This window comes from Giraffa tippelskirchi, chromosome 2, assembly GCF_054371585.1.
Source record: "Giraffa tippelskirchi isolate mGirTip1 chromosome 2, T2T-mGirTip1v1.2.pri, whole genome shotgun sequence".
NCBI lineage: Eukaryota > Metazoa > Chordata > Mammalia > Artiodactyla > Giraffidae > Giraffa > Giraffa tippelskirchi.
The window spans coordinates 234,268,908-234,295,599 of record NC_137276.1 but is presented as its reverse complement, the minus strand read 5'-3'; the positions used below and the strand labels follow the sequence as shown (position 1 = coordinate 234,295,599).

General features: G+C 52.7%; 1 protein-coding gene across 3 annotated transcripts in view; it reads left to right on the top strand.

The window, feature by feature from the left end:
* Window positions 1-26,692, top strand: part of RFTN1 (raftlin, lipid raft linker 1) — a 219,685-nt gene that overhangs the window by 186,291 nt on the left and 6,702 nt on the right. For all 3 annotated transcript variants that reach the window (XM_081573281.1, XM_081573282.1, XM_081573283.1), the window contains 2 exons: window positions 23,190-23,293; window positions 24,249-24,330. In XM_081573281.1, the coding sequence (XP_081429407.1) occupies window positions 23,190-23,293; window positions 24,249-24,330 (186 nt within the window). The remainder of the gene's footprint in view (window positions 1-23,189; window positions 23,294-24,248; window positions 24,331-26,692) is intronic.

The window sequence follows — 26,692 nt, the reverse complement described above, 5'->3', positions numbered from 1 at the left end:
GTATTCTTGCCTGGGAAATCCCACAGATAGGGGAGCCTGGCAGGCTACAGTCCATGTGTTCACAAAGAGTCTGACACAGCTTAGTGACTAAACAGCAAGTATCCCATTGTATATATGTCCTACACCTTCTTTATCCGTTCTTCTGTCTATGGACATTTAAGTTGTTTCCATGTCTTGCCCAGGGTAAATTGTGCTGCTGTAAACATTGAAGTTGAACGTAATTTTAAAAGGTGTGTATATGTGTATATATATATTAGCTATGACAAACCTAGATGGCATAGTAAAAAGCAGAGACATCACTTTGCTAACAAAGGTCTGTATAGTCAAAACTGTGGTTTTTCCAGTAGTCATGTAAGAAATGGACCATAAAGAAGACTGAGCACCAAAGAATTGATGCTTTAAAATTGTGGTGTTGGAGAAGACTCTTCAGAGTCCCTTGGACAGCAAGGAGATCAAACCAGTCAAACCTAAAGGAAATCAACCCTGAATATCCTGCTATATTCAGGGTATGTACCTGAATATGATGCTGAAGCTGAAGCTCTGATACTTGGGCACCTGATGCAAAGAGCTGACTCCTTGGAAAAGACCCTGATGCTGGGAAGGATTGAAGGCAGGAGGAGAAGGGGACGACAGAGGACGAGATGGTTGGGTGGCATCACCGACGCAATGGACATGGGTTTGAGCAAACTCTGGGAGATAGTGAAGGACAGGGAAGCCTGGTGTGCTGCAGTCCATGGGGTTGCAAAGAGGCGGACACAACTTAGTGACTGAACAATAGGTTGTCGAGTGTACCCGATCTCATTCGAGACTTGACCTTCTTCCTCCTTTGTGGACTTTGCCTCACTCTGCCGCCTTCTCTGGGGAGTCAGGTACTTCCCTTCTACACCTTGTAAATGCACATTATCAATCTCCACAGACTCATCCATTTTCTTAGTTGCTTCCAGCTTTTGCTCTGGAGTCACATGTCCACCTGGAGCCAGCCTCCCTCGGAGCACTTCTAGCCTTGGGGCCATATGGAACTGCCCCAAACTTTTGAAATCCTTCTTCTTCTTATCTCTGGAAAGGACTTACAGTGCTCTTTGGCTGTAAGAGACTTGTCAGAAGACAGCTTAGTTTGTACGGTCTGTGTTCCCTAGGTTAATTATTCTCTTCCCCAAGTGATGGAGATCATATTTTAAAACAGTGACTTGAAAAGGCCACTCTCAGGTCATTGAGTCCTAACTTTTTTTTTTGCTGTGCCGAGAGGCTTGTGAGACCTTAGCCCAGGCCCTTGGCAATGCAAGCACAGAGTCCTAACCACTTGACCGCCAGGCAGGTCCCAAGGCCTGAGTCCTGACTTCTGATCTGACTCTGGTCCTGCGCTGGGAGGACAGAGCCCAGGATAGCTGTGTGATCCTCTTTCATTCCTTTCAGGCAGATTTTTTTCCTCGGCCTCCTCCTGGCGTGGAGGTCAGGAGTGTCCCGTGGCTGCAGCAGCGGCGGCACACACAGTGGGGGCTTGGACTAGTGCCAGCCGTCGAGTTCCGCAAGGTGCAGCTGGCCCTCGGGGGAGGATGACGGGAGTAAAAATAAGTTAAGGTGAAGGGGGTTTGTGGCCACAAAATGGAGAACCCTCAGGGAATCGGGGAACCCCGTAGGGTCAGAGTGAGTGACCGGCTCTCTGCTGTCCTGGGAGGAGAGTGCGGAGGCCCCAGCCTTTGGGGAGCCTGCAGGTGGGAAGCAGATTTCCTGCAGATGCGCAGCAGGGCGTTCCGGGCCGGGGGGAGTGTCCTGCTGACAAGACGTTTGCGGGCAGAGCCGAGAATGACCAAGACCCTGGGCCCAGTGGGCTCCGAGGGGTCGACACTCAGGATGTGGACGAGCCAGGGGCGTTGGGAGGGGCTTCCTGCCGGTGGGAGGAGGGGCGGAGCGGAGAAGAAAGCACACGTGTTCCTTCTCATCACCATTAGGAGACGCAGTGGACGCTGCCCGAGTTCCTCTGGATCCCGTCTCAGTTGCTTGTGCTTTCACTTCCTCTGTGTCTTCGTTGACACCTGCCACTGGGTAGCGAGCCTGGTGCTCGGGCAGGGGAAGCCACGAGTGCCTGGAGGTTCAGATGCCCCTGGGGTGGTCCATCCCCAAGGGGGGAGGGGTATGAAACCTGGGGTGGTCCCTCCCCAAGGGGAGGGGTATGAAATCTACAGAGGTCCATCACTAAGGGGTGAGGGGGTAGGACTATGAAATTCTGGCTGCCCCGTCTCGGGGGACACCTCTGAGCATAGCTTACCCCCCAGAGCCTCCCGTGGGTCAGGGTGAGTTGCCGTTCAGGGGCTGCTGCGTCAGCTGGCCCCTTGTTTGACTTCCTCAGCTTCCCTTCCCCCTCACTGGGAGCCTTGCCTTTGCAGGAACTTGCAAGTAACTTTCAGGTCTGCTTCTGCGGGATCTAGCCTAAGATAGACTGTGCCTTTTAAAAAAATACCGTGTGATAGTGTGAATTGTGGTGCAAATTGAGATAAAATTATTGTGGGTTTTATCATTTGAAACAAAATTCTTGCACTTCAAAAGCATATACATTAAAAAAAAAAAAAAAAGGACCCTTCCTCCTGCCTCCGGCCCTCCGCTTTCTAGTTCCTTTTCCCAGAGGCAGCTCTTCCCCGAGGTGCCCAGGGTGGGTGTGCCCACACAGACACGGGTAGTGGGCTGACCAAGCCCCCCCAGAGGTGTCAGCCTCTAAGCCCTGGAACCTGTATGTGTTAACCTCACTTTGAAAAAGGGTCTTTGCTGATGTGACCCGAGTTAAGGATCTTAGGGTGGGGGATGATTCCGGATTATATGCTGGGTCGTAAAAGCAGTCTCACGGTTCCTAATGGGAAGGAGGGTCAGGGGATGTGAAGACAGAGCTCAGAGATTTGAAATGCTGGCCTTGAAGCTTGCCGGGACGCAGCCACAAGCCCAGGAAGGAGCCGGCCTCCGGCAGAGGGGAGAAACGAGAAACAGTTCCCCGCTGGAGCCTCCAGAGGGGCTGTTGCCCTGCTGACCCCATGCTTCTGAGCACTGATGCTGACAGTGAACGTCTGGCCTCCAAAACTGGGAGACAAAACGTGTCTGTTGCTGGAAGCCACCAAGGTTGTGGTCACTTGTCAGAGCAGCCCTGGGAAGTGGATACAGCACACCTAGGCATACCTCCAGAGGGGCCCTGGGGTGTGTACTCGATGGCGCGTCTGTTGGGGAAAGAGTCTGCAGATGGCTCTGTGGTCCAGGCAAGCACTGGCCTTGTGGGCTGAAGGGAACGAGGAGGGACTCTCTCATCAGAGAGCCCCGCGTCCAGCCTTTTGGCCTCGAAGTGATGGAGAAATGGACTGGAGTGGGGAAGGCAGACAGAAGCGTGGGGGAGAGGTCCCAAGGGGAGAGAATAGGGGTGTGGGGTGTTCTTTTCGAGTATCAGTCAGGATGCTTTCCACTGTCCACGCCGAATGTCTGCCTGGCCGTGGCCCGGACAGTAGGGGTATGTCATCGTGTTTCCCTGGGCAGGAAGTCTGGAGGAGGGCGGTGGCTGCAGAGTCAGCTGTTTCAGTGGTTTGGGGACATCACCAGGGACACGGGTGCCATCACCTCCTGCGTCCTGGTCCTTGACGTGTCTGCCAGGTCTCCTCTCACGACCCCGACCCCCAGGCAGCTGCAGCAGATCCGAGCATCTCATGGGAACAGGATGATGATGGGGAAGAACAGGGCGTTTCCTGCCATGCGCCCTTTTTCACTAGCAAGCAAGACCTTTCCCAGGAACTCCCAAGCGGAGTTTCCCTTGGGTCCTGTTGGCCAGGCTTGGGTCCCAGATGCATGTCACTCTCAAGACCGTGATGAGCTGGGGCTGGAGAGGGGATGGGGACCTGGGCTATTGGCTTTGGCAGCCAGCAGTTTGCTGCTGAGTGGGAGCAGAAGGCAGGGATGCTCCTAGGAGTATTTTAAAGAAGACAGCTAAACTTGGATTTGGTGACGGCTCGCAGAGCGGGGGGATGAAAGGAAGAATTTGACTTCTACTCTCTATCTGCACTTTTCCCTTCCATAAACTAGATGGCCCTGGCTCTCCGATTCCCGTATTTCACTTCCTGCTCACATTTTAGTTATACACTAAGTTAGACTTTTAAAAAATGTATTCAACAAATAAATATTGAGTTCCTACTGTGTATCAGCCACTGTGAAACGTGATGAATGGAGGAAATCGAGCCTGAAGGATTGATTTCTTTAAGCGAGGGGAAGAGTGCAGTCATTAAAAATGAATGCCCACCCCCTGGCCTTTCCATGCCCGTAAATAACTTCTCTTCCTTGTCAAGCTTCCTGAGGGGTGGTGAGAGGCCCTAAATCACCAGGAACCTTTGAAGGCTGATGAGAGTGGAGGGGCAAGTGTGTGGTCTGGGGAAGACCCCAGGACACAGCAAATTTAGAGCCTGGGTGCAGAGGAAAGGAGAGGGAAAGAAATCATCCTATTTTCAGAATCATGGGACAAGCGCATTGTTTAAAAAGTGGTATGCTTTAAACCATCCCGTACGTGCTGCAGAATGATAAAAAGGAGGCGACCCTCAACGTGAAAACAAAGAAAGGCTTTATCTTTAGGCTTTCTTGATGTGTTTGGAATTAGAAGGGTGGGAGATGATTCTATAAGATCTTTAAACACACACACACATATGCACTTCATTGCCGGATAGTTTCTGGAGGTCAGGAGCCCAGGTGAGGTCAACTGGGTCCGCTCCTTGGGGTCTCGTAAGTTTGAAATCGGGGTGGCAGGGCTCTGGTCCTTACTGGAGGCTCTGGTGGAAGGATCTGCTCCCAAGGCTCATCCAGGTGGTCGGACAAATCCAGCTCCTGGTGGCTGTAGGACTGGGGGCCTCGCTTCCTTGCCGGCTGCCAGCGGAGGGCTGGTCTTTGCTCCCAGAACTGCCTGCACTCTCTCTCACACACTCCACGTGGCCCCTCTGAGAACGTTTTAAATGCACAAACAGCCTGGGAGCCACAGTGAAGACAGGACAAATGCTTCTCTAAGAACTTAGTACATGAAGTTAATGAGCATAGAAGGTTGGTGAGTATTCTTCTAAGTGATCATTAACCACCACTCCTTGGAATTTGTTCTTTTTAAGTCCAGTTGGCAGAGAATTTTAGGAAAACCAAATAAAAAGGAAGGGTCTGTGAGGGGAGCGAACTGGTTGAGGGGCTACAGTCTGTAAGAACACCTTTAACTGGGTGGAGGATTTCCTTCGTGGGCCCTGGGTTGCCCTCCTGTGTCTCCTGTCCTTTTTCACACCTTGGTCAGTGTCTTGTGTAGAGATCTAGAAGGTGGGGACCTCTGGGAGGCTGTGGAGTATACAGGGTGGCCGTCAGCATCCAGAGAACACAGGTGCTCTTCAGCTCAGTTCAGTTCAGTCGCTCAGTCGTGTCCGACTCTCTGTGACCCCATGGACCGCAGCACGCCAGGCCCCCCTGTCCATCACCAACTCCTGGAGTTTACTCAAACTCATGTGCATCAAGTTGGTGATGTCATCCAACCATCTCCTCCTCTGTTGTCCCCTTCTCCTCCTGCCCTCAATCTTTCCCAGCATCAGGGTCTTTTCAAATGAGATGCTCTTGGGCTCCACAAAATAACATTTCAGTTGCACATGGAGTTAGGGGGGAGATTTGAGGGAATTCTTGAGAGTGAGGAGTTGGCATGATTCCAGATAACCTACCCATAGCAGTGGGACCCAGAGCTGCTTTCTCTGCATCTATCTGCTTCTCCATATTGGGCTTCCAAATCAGATTTCGTTTGTGGAAACTCTTCCACTGCTTCTTGGAAAAAAAAAAGGTAAAGGAAAGAAAGAACAAAAAAAGCCTTAAGAACTACATCTCTAGTCCAGCTTCTTTTTTGAGCAGAGTTTCCTGACTTCTTAAACTCCTTCCAGTCTCATCATCTACTAGTTTATCAATGTTAGGTCAGAACCAGTTGAATAAAATGCAATAGGATACATTTAAGTATGAAAAAAATCAATCGTATGTCAGTGCAAAAAAGGTCAGTAATACAGAACGGAGAATGCCTGATGTGAAAGCAATCCTAGTGAATAAGTTTATTCACCTAGTGAATAAGGTGAACAGCGTGCCCACCGCTCCCCTCCAGTCCTCCAGTGCTCTGAACTGGGGCCCACTGGGGTTCTCCAGATCACACCTGCTTGCTTGTCCCTCCATTTTTGTCCTCTCCCGCCCCCTGCCGGGTCCCATCTGCACCCCACTCTCCACCTTTGTGATCTTCATCCTTCCTGCTGCACCTCTTGGTGACGTCACCTGTGATGTCATCGGCTGGATTTGCATTCCCTTCCTTTTGGCACTTACTGTGTTCCACCTTCCTTCAGAGTTATGTAATTCTTAAAGAATAGGTGTTCTATTGAAGCGTAGTTGATTTATAATATTGCCTTAGTTTCGCATGGACAGCAAAGTGATTCAGTTGGATGTATATACATCCTTTTTAAATACTCTCTCCCACTGTGGTTTGTCACAGGTACTGGATGTGGTTCTCTGTGGCACAGGAGGACCTTGTCGTGTATCTATTCTCTGTATGTGATAGTTTGCACCTGCTAATTCCAGCTCCTAATCCATCCCTCCCCTGACCCCACCTCTGTTTTGCCCTTTTGAGAACCACAAATCTGTTCTTGTGTCTGTGAGTCTGTTTCTGCTTCATAGATAAGTTCATTTCTGTCATATTTTTAGATTCCACATATAAGTGATATCATACATGTGTCTTTCTCAGAAGCCTTACTTCACTTAGTATGATAATTTCTAGATCCATCCATGTTCTAATTTTTCATTTGCTTTGTCTAAGTTTCCCAGATAAATTGTGAGCTGAAAATGGCATTATTTCATTCTTTTTTATGGCTGAGTAGTATTCCACTATATCTATCTATTTATCTATCTATGTATATGAAGATGTGGCATATATGTATATGCATATATGCCTTATCTTCTTTATCCATTCATCTGTGGGTGGACGTGTCTGTGTCTTGGTTATTGTAAACAGTTCTGCTGTGAACATTGAGATGCATGTATCTTTTCAAATTATAGTTTTATCCGGATGTATGCCCAGGAGTGGGATTGATGGATCGTATGGCATAGACTTATTTTTTAATTGCTCTGCAACTCCTCGAGTCAGGAACTAGCTGTTTCTAATGTTCACGTTCCCTGGATCCAAATTAACTCCTTTCGTGTTACAGCTTCTCATCCAACACTGGTTGGATGGATACGGAACAACATGAGGTTACTGCTGTGTTTAAAAGATAACTGGCCGTGTTGTGAAATGCACACAGGAGGTTCTTATCCTCTGGTCCGCATTGTGATCCCGGCTGACTGGGAGGGTTATGCCCACCACACTGCTGTGTTTGCCAAGAACCACAGAGAGACTGGGGGGTGGGCAGAGATGGGGAACATGCCTGGAAATGGTTGAAAACAAGTGGGCGTGTTTATGTTGGAGGAGTCAGGAAGCCGATTCCACGTCTTTGAAGGGCAAACCTCTGATACAGGGACAGGCTCTGTTTTCCTTGCCTGCAAGGGGAAAGCTGGGTCCCCTTGGGGAGCTCTGGTGGGACCGCCTGCCAGTGGAAGTGGCTGGGGCATGCCACTGCCGCCCCCAGCTACCATCTCTCAGGGGTGATGGAGGTGGCCTTCCTGAATCACCTGGGGACTTGATACAAATGCACATTCCCAGGCATCAGCCCTGGCGGCTCAGAGTCGGGAGGTCTGGGGGTGGAGATTAGGGGTGTGCATGTTAAAAATCCAACCAGCAACCACTGGACAGAGAACACCCTGGTCCCTTCCAGCTTTAGTAAACTAGGAAGCATGGGTCAACTATTGCTTTTAAGTCAGTGACCTCTTTGAGACAAAATTCTTAAACATCCTCTTCAACTCAGTGGAAAGGGGGATCATTAGGCAAATTAGACAAGAAGGCTCAGAAGCTAGTCTAATGAGCCCACGTTTTATAACTTTTTTCTTATTGCAAAAGTGATGCGTGGACAGTTCCTCAAAACGTTCAGCATCGTCACCATGTGACCGACCTTGTGATTCTACTCCAAGACGTATATTCAAGAGAAATGAAAATGTAGGTCTGCATAAAAACCTATACATGAATCTTCATGGCAGCGTTATTCACAATATCCAAAAAGTAGAGATACTCCAAATGCCCATCAGTTAACAAATAAGTAAAATGTGTATGGAGTATTCTTCAGATAACCTTGTATTGAACTCATGATTTTTTGGGTCGGCTGAGCAGTTCCTCTGCTCTGGAGCAGGTTAGCGGACCTGTCCTGGGCTCTGAATCAGGTGATGGGAGCATCCAGGTGGCCTCACTCATGCGTCTGACAGTTGGCTGGCTGTTGGCTGGGCCAGCGGGGCCCTGTGGGTCTTAACATCTAGTAGGCTAGCCTGGGCTTCTTCACAGGAGGGCAGTCACAGGGTCCCCAAGAGCCCCAGTATGCTAGTTTACTTGTTTCATTTGTTAATAGCCTATGCATTTCCAAAGAAAGTCTCAAAACTAAGCTCAGATTCAAGAGACAGAGTCATAGACCCATAGACTCTTACCTCCTGGTAGGACCATCTGTAACAGTGCAGTGGCACAGAGGCTGGGCAGGGTGGATCTGTGTGTGGTCAGTTTAATAATGTACCAGTCTTTGCTAAAGCATCCAGTGGCCTTAGTGGTTGGTGACCAACATGATTCTGCATTTAATTTTCATGCATGAATATACTTCCAGCTTCCATGTACAGAAAGGTCAGAAGGTTGGTATCACAATACCCTGGCAGATTAACTCCCATTTTTAATGGCAAACTCTTGTCTCATTAGTGTTGGATGTGATTTACAGGATTTTGATAAGATTTTGAGCATATAAGACAATGGTGGCAGAATCTACCCCAGAAATGCTAGGAAAGGTGCATTCATTCATTCACTCACCCACTCTATGCCAGACAATTCCCTAGTTGCTTGGGATCCATCAGGAATAAGATAAACCTCTTGCCCTTGCAGAAAATGCATTCCAGGAAAGGAGATAGTGATAACGTCGATAAGCTCATCGGTGCTGAGTAGTGATCAACATGATGAAGTGACAGGAGGCAGAGGGCGGTAGGGGATTTCCTCCAGGAGCCCGAGCAGGGTTGGCCAGTCTCTCTGACACCATGTTTATTTTCTTGACCTTGGTTTTCTCTTAGTCAGCCCCTCCTCTGGTGGGTCACAACCAGATGCTGGGGGAAACCCAGCAGTGCGCCTGCGACAGGCTCTGGTGCTCGAATCTCCAGGCTGCAGTGGAGCAGGCAACCAGAGAGAAGTGAAGGACTCCGGGGACCAGGGAGCTGACAGTCAGGGCTCCGGCATGTCCTGAAGGCTGGATATTCCCGCCAGCATCTGCCAGCCCCTCAGAAGCCCTAGAAGATGTCCCCCTAGCAGGAGCAGGGTCCTCAGAGGACACAATGAGGATCTGTGCAACGTAATTTGGCTTAAGGGAGAGGAGATGATAAGGAGACGGGGTCCAGTTAGCATCCCAGTAACCATGGCAACAAGAGACTGACAATTGGGTCACCACCAAGAAACTATTGACCAGAGAGAACACTGACCGATGCTGATGTGGCCCCTTGAATTTACCAGATGGAGAAAGTCAGGGAGGGGAGATGTGTTGTGTTGAATGTTCCACAGTGAGACTTTCTTTTTGGAGTGACCGTGCTTTTCAGCTCTGGGGCTGCTGGCCGCCCGGCAACAGTTGAGTATCCCTTAGCTTAGTCTCCTCCTCTGCTAGGGTTTTGAACCAGCCTTTGCTCAGGGACATCCTCTGGGCCGGCGTTTTGTGATTATTGGTTAGCAGTCAGGAATGATAGCTGGTGATAACTTGGATGTAGTTTTAAGTTTGAGAGTTTTTGCTGACACACTTTCCCACCCCCCCCCACCCAACCCCGCCACCACCAACTCCAAAATAAATCCTTTTTCATTGTATACTTTGGGAAAGCTGTATTTAAATCCTCTCTCTTCTGGGTTGTAGATATGGTGGAAAAATAAGCAAGATTTAAAACGCGATCCCTCGTTCACTTCATGTCTAAAGACAAAGTGACAAATCCCAGTTACTCCCAGAAAGCCTAATTTCCTCTCGCTCCTCCCAGCAAGTGGAAAGCACTTGGCGAGTCTGCGGATGGAGAAAACATTTCTTGTGTAATTGTTATCAAACAAAGCTGTTTCCAAGTCTGCCTGCCGGAGGGGACGTGCACACCCCTGATGCGGTCAGCCTGTGTGTGTGAAATGTCCGCTCCTGGAGGACGCGGGCCCAGCGGAGCAGCCCGTGGGGTGTGACAGCTTTGAGCTGCATGTTTGCACTCAGCGCGGTGGCAGCACCTGCCCCCTGACAGTCAGGGTCCGCCCCAACCGCGCCCCCTCAACCTTGACCCATCCAGCGTCAGTCAGTCAGTTCAGTTGCTCAGTCGTGTCCAACTCTTTGCGACCCCATGAACCGCAGCATGCCAGGCCTCCCTGCCCATCACCAACTCCTGGAGTCCACCCAAACTCTTGTTCATTGAGTCGGTGATGCCATCCAGCCATCTCATCCTCTGTCGTCCCCTTCTTCTCCTGCCTTCAATCTTTCCCAGCATCAGGGTCTTTTCCAATGACTCAGCTCTTCGCATCAGGTGGCCAGAGTATTGGAGCTTCAGCTTCAGCATCAGTCCTTCCAATGAACACCCAGGACTGATCTCCTTTAGGATGGACTGGCTGGATCTCCAGTGTAATCAGGGAGCCCTGGTTGTCACGCACGTGACCTGGTTTTCACTCGGCCCGGCAGGCAGCTCTGGTGGGCGTGTGCAGCCCCCAGCCCCTCTCCCCATACCGCCTGCCCCAGGACCACGTCACCTGCCCGGCCTGGAATCCAGGAGAGGGCTGTCTTGCCCGGCAGGCTCAGGTTCCCTGCCAGCCTGGCGCATGTGGTGCTGGCGCACCTGCCTGCCTGCGTGTTTATCTCTCCCTCCCAGGGCTCGCTGGTGGCAGCGCCCAGCCTCGCAGTTGCTTGTCACCAGTGAGACTTGGGGGCCGCCGTGCCAGGCCGGGTCCCCGTGCCTCTGCCACGGAGGAGACGAGGGCGAGGTGCTGCCAGCTCTGAGGGAGCTGAGATGTTAGCCAGCCAGGCTGCGTTCAGTGGCAGCCGTTACGGTCTCTCTCTCACGTTGTCCGATGAGGTGACTTTCCCTCTCATTTTCCTCCCAGAGATCTGCCCACGAAATTGGCTCTTTCTCAAATAATGGTGATCTGTGTTAGCTTCTGCTGTGGAATGAGGCATACCAAAGCGTGGCGAGTTGAGATGACCAGCGTTTACTGTTGCAGTGAGTGCAGAGGTCCGCTGGGGGGTTCTGCTCATCTGCCCTAAGCTTCTGTGACCTCACTGTGCTTCTGCGTCTCCGCTGGCTCAGGTTGGCATCTCTCCCGTCTGCCGGTTGCCTGGGCTTGTCCCTGGTCCCCTGAGAGCACGTAGGAGCAGTAAGCTCCCTCACGGCCCAGGCTGAGAGAGTGTGAGGTCACGCCTACCATCTGCTTTTGGTCAGAGCACGTCCCAAGCCCGGCCTGAATTCAAGGGGTGGAGAAGTGGACTCTACGGGAGTTGCTGCACATTTACCTTGTCAAGAGGCCTGGATGCAGGCAAGTAATCATTGAGGCCATTCTTTGCAAACAATGTGTCTCAAATAATAATAACAGTCATTATTGCTATTCTGTTGGGCTCTCAAAGGGCTACCGAGTTTGCTGTTTTTCTTGCATGGTAGAGAAAATCAGGGTAAGATGTGAGCGAACCGGCAGGGGTGGGTAAGGAGTCCCAGGAAGGAAGCCTTCCACACATAGCGTGCATTTATTTCATCTGCCCCCTTTTCTGCATCTGAGAACTAGGCTTTCTTTCTTTTTTTTTTTTTTTTTAACGTATTCTCTTTGAACGTTATGAAAGCCAAAGTTGTCGAAAATGAGACCGCCGGCTTTCTTAGACTCTATTATGTTGGCCTAATTACATATCAGCAAAATGTTGTTTCTGGGGCATTATGTGTAAAACAAAGAGGGAAACGGCATCTCCAGCCAGCCAGCCCCAGCATCCCGGCCCCTCCTCGGCTGGCAGAAGTGGTGGTCCCTGCCAGCCGTGGTCCCGGGAGAGGCCTCTGCAGGGATGGGGGCCAGGGAGGCAGGCCCGCTGCAGCTGCCGCTGGCCTCAGAGGGGTCAGGCCTTCCCCAGAGAGGGGGGTGTTCCTCCCTCCTCCTCAGCGCACCCCGGCAGCTCCCCTCTGGGGAGGGGCCCTGTGACTGCCCTCCCCACCCCCTGGACTAGGATTGCCTGCTGCAGCGGAAGAGGCTGGCGCGGCTTCGCTTCCCAGATGCCTGGCACAGAGCCAGACGGACTGGATGTAGAGATTCCTTGGTGAACAGTGGTACCCACGATAGCCTTGCTCCTGGGGACGCTGAAGGACTCGGGGAGCTTCCCACAAGACCGCCCCAGGGTTAAGTAGCACCCGCTTTCTATTTGATAGGGAGAAAGAAATGGCAACCCACTCCAGTACTCTTGCCTGGAAAATCCCGTGGACAGAGGAGCCTGGTGGGCTGCTGTCCATGGGGTTGCACAGAGTCGGACACGACTGAAGCAACTTAGCATGCACGCATGCATCTATTTGATAAAGAGAGGTGCAATGTTGCGTCTTTCCAGCTTGGCCTTCCCTCCTGCCCCGTCCTTGGAGCTCCGCTTTCCATCACCTGAGGGCATGATCTTTCTTTCTCCACGTGCCGTTGAGGCCCCGGTCTCTGCTCAGCCCAGGCCCAGTCAGGAGGAAGCCCAGATTTCCCGAGAACATGTTCACACACCGGCCGCTGCTTCCTGCGCCCTGAAGCACCCTGGCCGCGGTCCCCCAAGGCCTCCCTGTCCATCCCGAGCTGGTTTTCTAGCCTCCATGGTGCTTCCCTTCTCAAGGCAGTAGATGCTGGGGATCTTCCTTCTCTTCTTTTGCCTGCACTGCACTGCGTGTGAGATCTTAGTTCCCAACCAGGGGTGAAACCCGTTCCCCTGCGGTGCAAGCTTGGAGTCTTCACCACGCGACTGCCAGGGGAGTTCCTGTTCTCAAATGTATTTCCTACCCTGGACTGCCCTCTGGCCCAGTCCCTCCCAGTTCAGTGCTTTTTTATCATCTTCTGCTCCCCCTGCCCCAGGAGACCCAGTCCTCAGTCACCCTCACCCCCTCCTGAGTTGTCATCTGCCCTGTGTTGGCCAAAGCCTGCAAACCTTCGTTTTCACCCTGACCTCTCCCTGGCTTTAGACTGTGTATCGGTGGTCTACTGCCGCTGTAACAAGTGACTGCAAACTTAAGACAACACAGATTTAGTCTCTTGACAGTTCTGGAGGCCAGAGCTCCAAAGCGGGTCGTAAGGGATTATAATCAAGGGGTGGGCAGGGCTGCTTTCTTTCTGGGACCATCTGTTCCTCGCTTTTGACTTCTAGAGGCCAACTTGCTCGTGGCCAAGCACTCTGCCCGCTGCTCCCCTGCCCACCTCTCTTTCCCTGACTCTGACCCGCCTCCCGCCTCCCTTCTAAGGACCACCCTCCTTTTTTGTTTTTTTTGGGGGGTTTTTTTGCATCATGTGGGATCTTAGTTCGCCAACCAGGGATTGAACCAGCGACCCCTGAAGTGGAAGCACAGAGTCTTAACCCCCGGACCGCTAGGGAAGTCCCTGAGGCCCCTTTTGATTACACCGAACCCCCCTTGTAAATCTCCCCATCCGGTGGTGCGTAACTTCATCAATCTGCCGGATCCTTTTGACTACGCCACAGAATGTAGCCTCTTCCCAGGCCCCAGGGTTTAGGATGTGGAGATGCATGGAGGGAGTGTGTGGGTGTTACGCTTTCTGCCACAGGAATTGTTCCCTCTCATTGTGGTCCTCGCTTTGGTTCAATACACAAGCAGCCATTACCACAGCCCCCCAAGCCATCACGTGGATACAGTATAATTTATTTAACAAGCCCAACATGGATGGACACAGGTGGCATTCAGGGTTCTGCTATTGCAAACAGTTCTGCAGTGAATGCCTTTGTCCATTTGTCATTTTTTATATAGAGGATCCATTACCAGAAGTGAGATTGTTAGGTCAAAGGGCAAATGTATTTGTAATTTAGAGAGATGCCATCAGATTGTTCTCCCTGAGGTTGAATCCACCCTCCTGCCAGCCTGTGTGAGGATCCCTGCCTCCCCACAGCCTTGCCAGCTAAGTAGTTGTTAAACTTTTGGATTTTTCCAATATGAGAGGTGAAACTATGATATCTCAGGGCAGTTTTGGTTTGGACTTCTCTTACTGTGAATTTGGCATAGTTTCCCGTGCTTCACGACCATTTGAATTTCCTTTTCTGTGACTCTTTTTGCACCTTCATCCCATCTTGAAATTTGGATTACTGGATTTTTTTCTCATCAGTTTTTAGGGCTCTTTTTTGACTGTAATTTGAGCTACAAATCTTTTCCCATCTTGTCATTTGTCTTTTGAGTTTGCATAGCTTACCTTTTGTCACGGTGAAGGAGTTTTATGTCACCAGACTTATTATTTTTACTTTATGGTTTCTGGATTCTAACGTATTTAGAAATGGCTTCCAGTAGGCCCTTTAAGAATTTAAATAATAAAATTGTGTTGAATGTAGGGGATTGGACACAAGCATCTGTTTCTTTTGAAAAATCCCAGTGAACTGATACTAAGAGAATGTTTGATAGATAGATGTGTGTAAGAGTCACTCCTGATTATTCATGGATTCCAGTTTTGCAAATCCTGTTTGCTAAAACTTCTCTGTAGCCCCTAAACCAGTACTCATGGTGCTTCCACAGTCACTGCAGAGGTGTGCTTTGTTGTTGTTCTTCAGTCACTCAGTCATGTCCGACTCTTTGTGATCCCATGGACTGCAGCACGCCAGGCCTCCCTGTCCATCACCAACTCCCGGAGTTTACCCAAACCCATGTCCATCGAGTCGGTGATGCCATCCAACCATCTCATCCTCTGTCGTCCCCGTCTCCTCCTGCCCTGAATCTTTCCCAGCATCGGGGTCTTTTCCAATGACTCGGTTCTTCGCATGAGGTGGCCAAAGTATTGGAGCTTCAGCTTCAGCATCAGTCCTTCAACTGAAGATTCGGGACTGATTTCCTTTAGGATGGACTGGTTGGATCTCCTTGCAGCCCAAGGGACTCTCAGGAGTCTCCTCCAGCACCAGTTATGTTGCAAACGTGCTTGTTTCCAGCTAAGAAGCTTTCAGGCTATACACGACTTTGCAGTTTCTGTTTGCAGTCCACTCAGGGCCACGTTTTTCACGTGCTTGTGCTTTTTGTTGGTGACGTCACCGTTTGAAGTGACCCTCAGGCACAGTGCAGTCCTGTTCCCACGCACAGGACAGCTGCCGTGGGCCTTACAGAGCAAACGCACGTGTTAGGAGCTTTGCTCATGAGTGAGTTACGGTGCTGCCGGCGTGAGGTTCAATATTAATGAATCCGTGATGTATCCTAAACTGAGGTGTCTTTAAACAGAAACCCTTATTAAACAAAGTTATGTATTGATCAGGTGACAAAAAATCTGACCAAAGGCTCACAGGAAGCTAACCCTGTGTTTCCCCAGATGCAGTGGTTCAGTATCTGCTAATTTAGTGTCTGTGGTACCATTGCAGTACATAGTTCCCACAAATAATGAAAACTGACTACAGATGGTAGGTAGCTAGATGGATAGAGACATAGGCAGGTCGGTAGGTGGATGGATGGATGGATGGACAGATAGATACATACATACATAGAGACGTAGACAGGTGGATGGATGGATACATAGACGGATAAACAGAGACACAGATATGTAGGTAGGTGGATCGATGTATGGATGGATGGATGGATGGATACGTAGAGAGACGGATAAACAGAGACTATGTAGGTGGATGGATGGATGGATGCCCATGAGAACAAAAAGACTGAAGGAGAGAAAGGGGAAGCTGTGTGATTTCAGCAGATCTTTAGAAGATGGCGGGTGCATGGGGAAAGCTGGCCGGTTTAGCCCAGTGGTGAAAGCTGCCCCTGGAAGAGGAAGGGGCTGTGAGGAAAGCGCTGGCCTTGGAAGCCCGAGTCCCTGCAGGGTGGTGGGGTGAACTGCAGAGTGGGAGGCGGGCATCGGTGTGAAGTCTGCAGCCAGTGTGGTGAGATCCCCGGCTCCCACCTCTACCTCGTGTGGCCTAGTAACGGTAGACACAACCCAAGGGTCAGACGAAGCTGCTTAAAGAGACAGAGTGTGTGTACCCATGAAACAAAACCAAGAGGCTATAAAAAAAGAAATGATCAAAAGAGAAGAAGGAGCTTCAGGGCCTGAAGATAGGACAGCAGAGCACTTTAAAACATAACAAAAGGGCTGGAAAATGAAATAAAGGACATCTTTAAGAAGGTAAAATTAAAGACACCAAGAAAGCAACAGGGGGGAAGGTCATAAAATTACAATATCAGTCCTGCTGTTGCTGCTAAGTCGCTTCAGTCGTGTCCGACTCTGTGCGACCCCACAGACGGCAGCCCACCAGGCTTCCCCATCCCTGGAATTCTCCGGGCAAGAACACTGGAGTGGGTTGCCAGTTCCTTCTCCAATGCATGAAAGTGAAAAGTGAAAGTGAAGTCGCTCAGTCGTGTCCGACTCTTAGCGACTCCATGGCCTGCATCCCACCAGGCTCCTCCGTCCATGGGATTTTCCAGGCAAGAGGACTGGAGTGGGGTGCCATTGCCTTCTCCGAATATCAGTCCTACATTTTGACTAATAGGAAGTCCGAAAAGGAAAACGACAGAAATGGAGTGGAGCAAAATTATCAAAGAAAAGAGAAAAAAAATACTTTTCAGAGCTGAAGGACCGGAATCCTTCGAGGGCAAAGCTATTGAGTGTACAGCTCTTTGAGTTAAAAAAAAAAAAACAAAAAAAACACCCGCATGAAGGCAGATCGTGAATTCTGGAACTTCATGGGGGAAAAACATCCTAAAACGTCCAACACAGCACACAGCAGGTTACCCTCAAAGCTTGAGTGATCACATCGGTATCACAATAGCAGCGCTGACATAGAGAAGCTAGTGGAGCGATACTGTGAAAGTATTGATGGAAAAAGTGATCACAGCCTAGACTTCTGTACCCAGGCGGTTAGTTAAAGGTGAAGACAAAGACACTTTGAGGAACGCAGGGATGCAAATAACTTGCAGGTCGCTGTTTCCTAGGGAGCCACCAGAGGGTGTGTCCAGAAAAACGAGGCAGAAACCAAGGAGAAGACTTCCACCCTAGACAGAGCCAGGGGGAGGACCCGGGCCAGAGAAGCAGCCACACCAGTTGGAGCAAGGGCACAGAACGTTCTAGAAATGAGGCCTCCAAATGGGAGAAAACAAAACTGATAGCTTACCATGAACGATGTCGGATCCGTGATCTCTGAAGAAGACTTAGCTTCGGGACCAGGGACCAGGCATGATCACTCAAGAGCTTTAGTGTAGCAGAGTTTTATTAAAGTGAAAAAGGGACAGAGGATGCTTCTGACAAACATCAGAAGGGCGATGGAGAGTGCGCCCTGGCTAGCGTTAGCAACGGAGTTATATCCTTTTGTAATTAGTTATTACAATAAATCAAAAGGATGTCTCAAGGTTCTGAAAATTTTACCAGGCCCACTCCCACAATTTACATTTTAGGATAACAGGATGAGAACTTACCAATAGAAAGATCCTACCAGACCCACTCCCATAATGGACATTCTAGGATATCAGGATTAGTCAGAAGGGTTTCAGGAAGGAGAAACTGTCCTCAAGCAGCATACATTGCTGTTATATAATCCTTGGTACAGAGTTGAAACTGAGTTGTTTGTTGCGTAATCATCAGTTCCGGGCTTAAAGAAAAAACATTTTATGTGACTAAGGAATGTAGAGATTAAAAAAAAAAGATGTTTGTCCTTTCCTCCTCCTTGAGAATCCAGACCCCTTTCTCCTCAGAAGCCCCAGACCCCTCTCACCTTCTTGGGGACCCCGGATTTCTTATCAACCTGCCAAGGAATTGATTCTCTCAGTTCAGTTCAGTCGCTCAGTCATGTCCAACTCTTTGCAACCGCATAGACTGCAGCACGCCAGGCCTCCCTGAACTAATATATTAATATTTTGGCACATGCGATATTCACTGATGGGTAGGAAGAAGAGGTGTTGGAACATGTGGAATGAATTTTAGTGATGAGTTCCTGTACGACCAGACAGGTGAAAAGAATTGAGGCCACAGGAAAAATAAAGGACTATATTTTTTTAAAGAAGGTGTCACACTGCATTACTTGACCGAGCAATATTTGCAGTTCTGTAGTGACATAAACTTTTGATTAAATTACATTATCACCACTGGGGGCACCAGGAGAGAGAAAGTAAGAAATGCGAACGGGAACGCTAAGCCTTCATGTCCCGTGGCAGGAAATCAAAAGAGGCCTGAAGTTGACACATAAGGAAATCGTATATAAACGTGTCTTGCCAGTTAGCATTGGGCATTAGTGCTTTGTCAGCAGTTTACAAAAGCCTCTCGCGGGGCTGTTGCTTTGCGTGTCCTCTCGCGGAATGGAGGGGAAGGACCCCCCCCAAGCCTGCCAGGAGACCAGCCCAGAGGTCCTGTGTACTTTTCAGACGTGGAAACCGAATTCCCTTCTTCATCTCCAGTCACGAGTCAGGAACAAAGTGTCGTCTTTTAAGCTGCTTTTGTCCCAGATCCTTCTAGAACGGAAACAAGGAGAAAAAGCCGGGAGCACGGTGACACCAGTATAGAAACTTTCTCACTGGACCAGGGCGTTACCGCCTAATATTCCCTGCTGCAGGGGATCTTGGGAAGGATCAAAACACACAAGCCTCAGTTAGTAAACGCTGTGTCTGTTGCCCTGGTTTTGGAGGGTAAGGGAAGGTTGTGTTGTTGGATGTCTGTTTCTTTAGTGGATTGGCGGCCACTGGAGGAATCGTCAGGAACAAAGGAAGAAGAGCCATAAATACAAATGAATCCCTTCTGTACAAGTCGAAGAACCACAGGACATGCTCCATTTTTTTCAACACTCCAGGTGTGATCGGAGATGCCGCATCCACGCAGGAGAGTGGAGAGTTAATTAAAATTTTTGCTCCTGTTCCCAGAAATGTCTTTCCGTTTGATCAGCGGGCTGGCTTTGGAGAGCTGTGTGCGCTTCCCTCACTGGAGTGTCATGGAAAAGCAGATCAGAGAGAGCCTTCCCCCCGACGCCTGCCGGACCCCCTTTCCTAGCGAACGGACTTGAAAGCCACTTCCGCTGCCTGCACGGGGCTCGTGTCATGTTTTTAGAAATGTCATCTTCAGACTGTTGATAATATGCACAGCAGCTTTGATACAGGTGCCTGTGGAAAACCGCCTGAACTGTTAATTAAATCAAGGCCCGCCCAGAGGGTTGGGCGTGGCAGAGCCTGGCAGGGTGAAGCCCCTCACCCCGGACCGCCGGCTGGCAGCAGCTGGGACCAAACCCTGGGCTCTCTCAGGCAGGGTCGTGTTTTGCTGTGTTTTCTCTTTGTTCCCCTTTTGGTCTTGATGGTTCTGGGCCTTTGGCTGGCATCCCGTACCTTGCGGGGGAGGCTGCTGGGGAGGAATTCTGCTGCCTTCCTCTTGAAGATGGTGAAGGAGGAGAAGAGTGCAGAGCATAGCCCCAGCGGCGCGGGAGCCCGTCTGGCCAGGCCGCCCCGGGGTGCCCATTGTCTTGCCGCGCTGGGCAGAGGAGAGAACCGGCCGGGCGCCGATGAAAGGGCTCCATCCTGCCGCTCGGGCTTTGTCAGCACCGCGCTGGTCCTGGTTGCCATGGAGACTGTCTGTGGCGGGCCTGTCAGGGCGCTTGATAAAGTGGGAAGGCTACTCTTGATAGACCCGAGTAATCACAGCCTCGCAAAGCCCGAGCGTGGATTTAACAGTTTCTCCCTTCTCCTTCAATCCAGGTTCTCAGGGTAAAGCGGCACAGCAGGCAGGCAGGGAGGGCCCTGCCCAGCGCCGGGGAGGTACTGCCGGACTGGCAGGGAGGGCCCTGGGGGCTCGGGGGCGGCAGAAACGGGGTGGGGCCGTCCCCTCCGTCGGCTGGGTTTGTGCCTGCCCGCCCCTTCCGCCCCGGCCAGCGGCCCCCCGTCACGCTCCTCCCGGCCCTCCTCCCGCCGGCTCCCTGCCAGTCTCCTCGCCGCCCCGCCTCTCCCCACTGCCTGCTCCGCTCCTTTCTGCTGCACCGTGTCGGTGCAGGGCTGAGCCTTTCAGAGCCCCCTGACCTCTCCTCCCCTCGTGGAGAAGGGCGGGGGGCTTAGCTTTGAGCTAACAGCAGATGGATTCTGGCCACAAAACTGCACTCTTTTCTGTCATCAGAAGAAAACTAATCGATTCTCTAGGCAGTCTTCTTCAGACTAAGTTGCATCTCAACTATTAGAAGTGTTCTTTTTTTTAAAAAAAAAATAGAGCTGCCATATGATCCAGTCCTGGGTGTGTTTCCAAAGAAAATGAAAACGCTAATTAAAAAAGATACATGTACCTCAGTGTTCATAGCAGCATGATTTACAGTTGCTAAAATACAGAAGAAACCAAAGTCATAGATACATGAATTAAAAAGTGGTGTATTTGTGTGTGTACACACACACACGACACACACTATGTATATATACGCATGCAATGGAATATTACTCAGCCATAGAAAAGGGTGAAATAATATCATTTGCAGCAACATGGATGGACCTAAGAGGTATTATGCTCATCAGTGAAATAAATCAGAGGAAGAGAGATAAAAAATAAAATGGATGAATATAGCAAAACAGAAACAGGCTCACAGCCGTGGAGGACAAACCAGTAGTTACCATGGAGAGAATGAGGGAGGGCAAGGTAGGTAAAGGGGATTAAGAGGTGCAACCTACCATGTCTAAAACCAACAAGATACGAGGGTGTAATGTGCAGCACAGGGAACATGTGTTTTATGAAAACTTTATATGGAGCTTCCCCGGTGACTCAGCGGTGAAGACTCCACCTGCTAACGCTAGCGACACAGGTTCGATCCCTGGGTCAGGAAGATCCCCTGGAGGAGGATATGGCACCCCACTCCAGTGTGCTTGCCTGGAGAATCCCATGGACAGAGGAGCCTGGTGGGCTGCAGCCAGTGGGGTGGCAAAGAGGCAGACATGACTGAGCACGCCTGTGGCGGGGCACGGCTTATGTGGAGTATAATCTATAAAAATACAGGATCGCCGTGGTGTACACCTGAAAATAATGTCATATTGCAAGTCGACAGCACTTCAGTAGTTTTCTTTGGCCACACCACCACGCAGCATATGAGGTTTTAGCTCCCTGACCAGGGATGCATGCAGGGTCTTAACCACTAGACTGCCGGGCATGTCCTGGTCCCGTGCAGCACTTCAATTAAGAAAAGAAGAAATAAACAGCCCCCTGAGTTTCTGATTGTGCAGGTCTGGGTGGGTCCCGAGACTCTGCAACAGGTTCCAGGGTGAGGCTGCTCACGGAACCGTACTTGGAGAGCCGCTGCCACAGGCCACGACTTCCTCTGTACAGTGGAGCCTCCCGGGGGACGTTGGTTGCCCAGTGGCCAAGCTGGGACAGGCGCCTACGATGGGAGCTCTAGAAGCCCCTGGAGAAGCAGGGCTGCCTGCCCCACTTCTCTCTTCGGGTCCCTGGTTCTGTCCCCAGGCCCCCTCACCATGGGCGAGCCCTCTGCCCAGTGCTCACCCCGCTTGCTGTGTCCTTCATGCTGGGGTCCCCCCGGGAAGCCCCTCCCTCCCAGCTCTGCCCGTCTGCGTCCCCCCAGCCCCCGAGCCCCAGGAAGCCCACCCTCACCACGACGGCCCTGTCCCTTTTGCGCTGACTGGCCAGCCTCCTGGCCCTGCTAGCGGGCCATCTTGTGTTTGGGGGCGTGTGTGTGTGTGTGTGTGCACGCGTGCCCTGGTGTCTGCGGGATGGGAACCCTGAGCCATCCCTCCCGGCTGCAAGGACTCTGGATGCCTGTCAGAGGAGTTTGAAGCCACCACCGGGGCCAAGGGAGTTGAGGGTGCAGGGTCTTCACGAGCTGCAGGGCCAGGTGGGCCTGCCGCTCGAGAAAGCAGGGTAAGGGCGGGGCGGTGCTAGGCAAGGGCCTCACAGTGGGGCCCTCTCCCTCTCCACCCCTTTGGTATGTGTGGGGTGTGTGTGTCGTGTGTTGTGTGTGTGCGTGTGTTGTGTGTGTGTGTGTCTTGTGTGTTGTGTGTGTTGTGTGTGTGTGCGTGTGTGGGGTGTGTGTTATGTGTGTGTGTTGTGTGTCTTGTGTGTTGTGTATGTCGTGTGTGTGTGCGTGTGTTGTGTGTGTGTGCGTGTGTGGGGTGTGTGTCTTGTGTGTCTTGTGTGTTGTGTATGTCGTGTGTGTGTGCGTGTGTTGTGTGTGTGTGTCTTGTGTGTTATGTGTGTGTGTTGTGTGTCTTGTGTGTTGTGTATGTCGTGTGTGTGTGCGTGTGTTGTGTGTGTGTGTGTCTGTGTGTGTGTGTCGCCGCTGTGATGGATGCTGTGACTCGATGTTTGGTCAGATGTACTTTAACTCCCACAAGACGCCCTGAAACCCCCTGAGCAGCGCGTGGTCTCGAGCCCTGGGTCTGTCCTGGAGGCGACGTGACTGTGCTTCTCTCGAGTGACGCTCGTGGAGGCGATATGTCCAGACGAGAGAGTGAAACAAAACAAGCGCGTTAAGCCCTTGCCAACGGCATGGCACAGCCCGGGAGGGAGGGAGACCCCACGACGGCGCAGACCCGGGCAGTGGGAGGAGGGCAGACCCCGCGACGGGGCAGACCCGGGCAGTGGGAGGAGGGCAGACCCCGCGACGGGGCAGACCGGGCGGGGCGCGAGGGAGATCCCACGACGGCACAGACCGGGAGGGAGGAGACCCCACGACGGCACAGACCCGGGCAGTGGGAGGAGGGCAGACCCCGCGACGGGGCAGACCGGGCGGGGCGCGAGGGAGACCCCACGACGGCACAGACCGGGAAGGAGGAGACCCCACGACAGCAGTTGGGCCCCAGGCTCCTACAGCACCTTCAGGGCCGGAGCGCGGCCCCCTTCTGCTTTGTTGGGTTGGTGGCCGGGTGATCCCTCCCAGCCCCTGAGACGTGGTCAGCGGAGGCAGCCCCAGCCCTGACCTGGCCTTTCTCCCCAGGGTGTCGAGGTGCAGACAGACTACGTGCCCCTGCTGAACTCGCTGGCCGCCTACGGCTGGCAGCTCACCTGTGTGCTGCCCACTCCTGTCGTCAGGACAACCAGGTACCGATAACCGGCGTTAAGTTACCCAACGCTTGCACCGTCCCGACCAGCTCTTCCTGTGCTGACTTGTGGAATCTTGTTGGCATCAGCTCTCCACCTGAGGAACGACAGGCTCAGGATTTCAGATTCATGAGCACCCCTGCCCCGAGAACCCCCCTCCACATGGGCAGCTCGGCCAGTGACTTGTCGCCCAGCCTGTCACCAGGGCGGAGGGGGCCCAGGTCTCTCATTTGCAAAAGAAACTCAGCACCTAGTGTGTGCCCCAGGCCGGGCGGCCACGTTGTGTACAGTCTCATCTAGTCCTCAGAGCATCCTGGGAGGCGGGATTTTTTGTTGTTTTGGGGATTTATCCCAGTCTTACCAACCCTGAAAGGCCTTCTGTCTGTCTGCTGGGCTTGCTGTCAAACTAGTCGTCCTAATTACCTGTGGTTTGGTAAGCATAGATATCATGCCCATTTTATAGATGAAGAAACTGAGGCTCAGGGAGGCTCCATCACAAACCCGAGGCCACACAGCCAGCAGGAGCCTCAGCCTGGGCCCAGGTCCTCACTGCCCACCCATCGCAGGCCAACCAGGCCCTCCTAGCCTCATCCCCAAAGACAGACTTGGAAGAGCCCCCCACCCCCGGTCCGGTGTTCACCGAGGCCACGTTGTCCTCATTTGGCCAAGATGCCAGCTGGCATTTCACACCCCGGGAAGGGGGCTTTCAGATACGAAGCTGCCTTTCAGGGCTGCCCGCTTCTGTTGGGCCTGCAAGACAGCCCCCCCCAGAAGCAAAGGTGCGTGGCGTGGGGGGGCTTCATGACCTCTGACCTCTCCGTCTTGGGCAGCCCCCTTCCCTCGCGTGGGAGGCTGGCCTGGATGAAGTTGGAGGTGGCGGCCTCCATGTGAGGTCCAGCCCCTGCCCTGCCCCAGGTGTAAGAGGACTCATCCTCGGCTCCCGTGTGTGTTGCAGGGAGGGGACCGTGTCCACCAAGCAGGTCGTCTTTCTCCAGAGGCCGTGTCTACCTCAGAAGGTCAAGAAGAAGGAATCGAAGGTGAGCGACCTTGCTGCCCCCCTGGGCCTAGCTCTGGGAGCCCGGGGGACCCCTGAGGCCCCTCGGCAAAAATGAGCCACGTCACCGGCAGGTGGGGACCCTGGGGGCCGTGTGGCCGCCGCCTCCTGCAAGGATGCTTGGGCGGTTCGTGTTCCCTAGGCCGAAGTCGGGGGCGCGGGGAGGCGGCCGCTGCCTGGCTGTGCCTGCTCCTCTGTGTTATCTCCATGCGAGCCCGCCCCCATCCCTCAAGCCTTTGGAAGTTTGGAGATCCTGGCAGAGAGAACCTGCCAGAACGCCTTCCCCAAAGGGCCCGCCCTGCAGAGCTGAGTGGCCACGGCTGGTGTAGACGCAGGGCCGTGCCCCTGCGGAGCGAGTTCTCTGGCCAGGCCATGTCCCGCCCCTCCCGGGACGTCATCCGAACCCTCCTGGAAGCACAGCCGCCCTGAAACTGGGGGTGTACCCCGTGTTTCTTGAGGCGGAGCTCAGGCCCTCCACAGTGGCCGCATATCCCAGGGGTTTGCCCCCGAGGGTGCTCCTCCCAGGGGCCCCTGTGCCCTGGGGCCAGCTCGCTGTCCCTGTGACGGGCACGGCGGTGCCGTGGGGCAGAGCCCGCTGGACGCCCCCCACCCTTCCCCTGGCACCGACCTCCGGGCCTCCTCGCGTGCCAGCACGTCGGGGGGCTGTGCACGCTGGTGGGAGGGACCCCGAGGGGCGGCCGGGTGGCCGGGTTCTGGTGCACGCTGTGCCGGTCACCGAGGGAAGGGCGGGTGGAAATCCGGGGCGGCGGTGCTCAGGACAGGGCTCGGGCCGCCGGGAGGGTCCGGAGAGACGGTGGCTGGCTCTGCTGGGTCGGGAAGAGCACTCGCCGCGGCCAAGCTGCACGCCCCCAGGCAGCCCGCGCTCTCATGGAGGCTCGCTCAGCCCTGCGCCTCGCGGGGGTGGCCGGCAGTGGGCACTGCCCTCGCTGTGACGCGGGGCGGCCCCCGGAGGGTGGCCTGTGCCGGCCCCAGGCCCGGCCCCGCTCCTAAGCAGACGATTCGCTGCCCGACTCCCCGGGAGACCCAGGCGCCCTCACATCGGCCGCGCCCTTCAGCCCGGGAAGCGCCTTCTTCTCTCTCTGCCCCAGCGCACCCGCCTGGTTGCCCACCCGCTGCCTCTTTCGGAGCCCTGTGTCTCCCACTTTTTCTTCCTTAGAGAATTTCCTGCACCCCCAGACCTAGACGGCCCCCCTCCCTACCCCTGAGTCTCCCCTTGGCATGTCCAGCCTCAGCATCTCCTGCCCTGTGGCAGCTGGTGACCCCGCCCAGCCTTCCCCACCCCCGGGGAGGGCCGGCCCTTCCGCTGCTCCTGGCTCCCGCCAGCTGGAGCTCACCCCGGGCCTCCTCTCCTTCCCCCACTGCCAGTCTGTCCTGAAGGCATGTCTAGTTCTAGGTCCTTGACCCTCTGGAACCCCCGCCCCCGTCATCACCTGCCAGGACTACCCTCATCGCCTGATGACAGGCCTCCCTTTCAAGGGTGTTCTCCACTCCGAACCAAAGCGATCCTCTAAAGAGCAAATTGAGTCGTGTCACCCGGCTACTTAGAATGCTTCTCAAGCTTTGTGTTATTTAAGATGTGGGTTGGGGCCTCTGCTGTGGTCCGCATGGCCCTGTGGGGTCTCCCTGCACCCTGCCCCCCCACCCGTCTTCTGCACCCCAGCCGCTCTGGCCTGCAGCCTCTCTTGGGTTCCTTGCTGCCACAGGGCCTTTGCTTGGGCGGCCCCTGCACCTGGGATGCTCTCTTCCTTTGTATTGTCTCGGGATGGTGTCCTCTCCCTTTAGACCAAGGCAGGCTCTTCTGCGATTCGCCAGGAAGAACCAAGTTCCTCTCCTCTCTGTTCCTAGGTATTTGTGATCAATAGCTTATCCTCCCCCAGTAGAATTGGACATTAGCTCTCTGAGATCACACCCTTTCTGTCCTCACCGCTGTATGCCCGGCCGCTGGCTTTTAGTTCGTACTCAGCAAACACTTATTGAACCAGCAAATGAACAATCAAACTGGGTCCAGGACGTGCATGGTGTGTCTAGCACTGACGTTTAAGGAAAAAGATAGCAAAATTCAGACATCAAGGATGCAGCATATTTAGTCTCCTTTTAATCAGCCAAGTGGACAAAATTCTCCAAACAGGACTTTCCAGTATTTGAAAGAAACCTCTTTGTTCACCTGTGAGTCTGGCTTTCAAAGCAAATATTCACTTCCTCTGAAGGTAAGAGGTGCTTTCTGCGACCCAGGAGACATCTGTCTTCAGCTAAACTACCAGAGTGGAGGCAGATAGAGACAAGTTTTAAAACATGTGAATTAAATCCATGAGCCCCACTGGCAT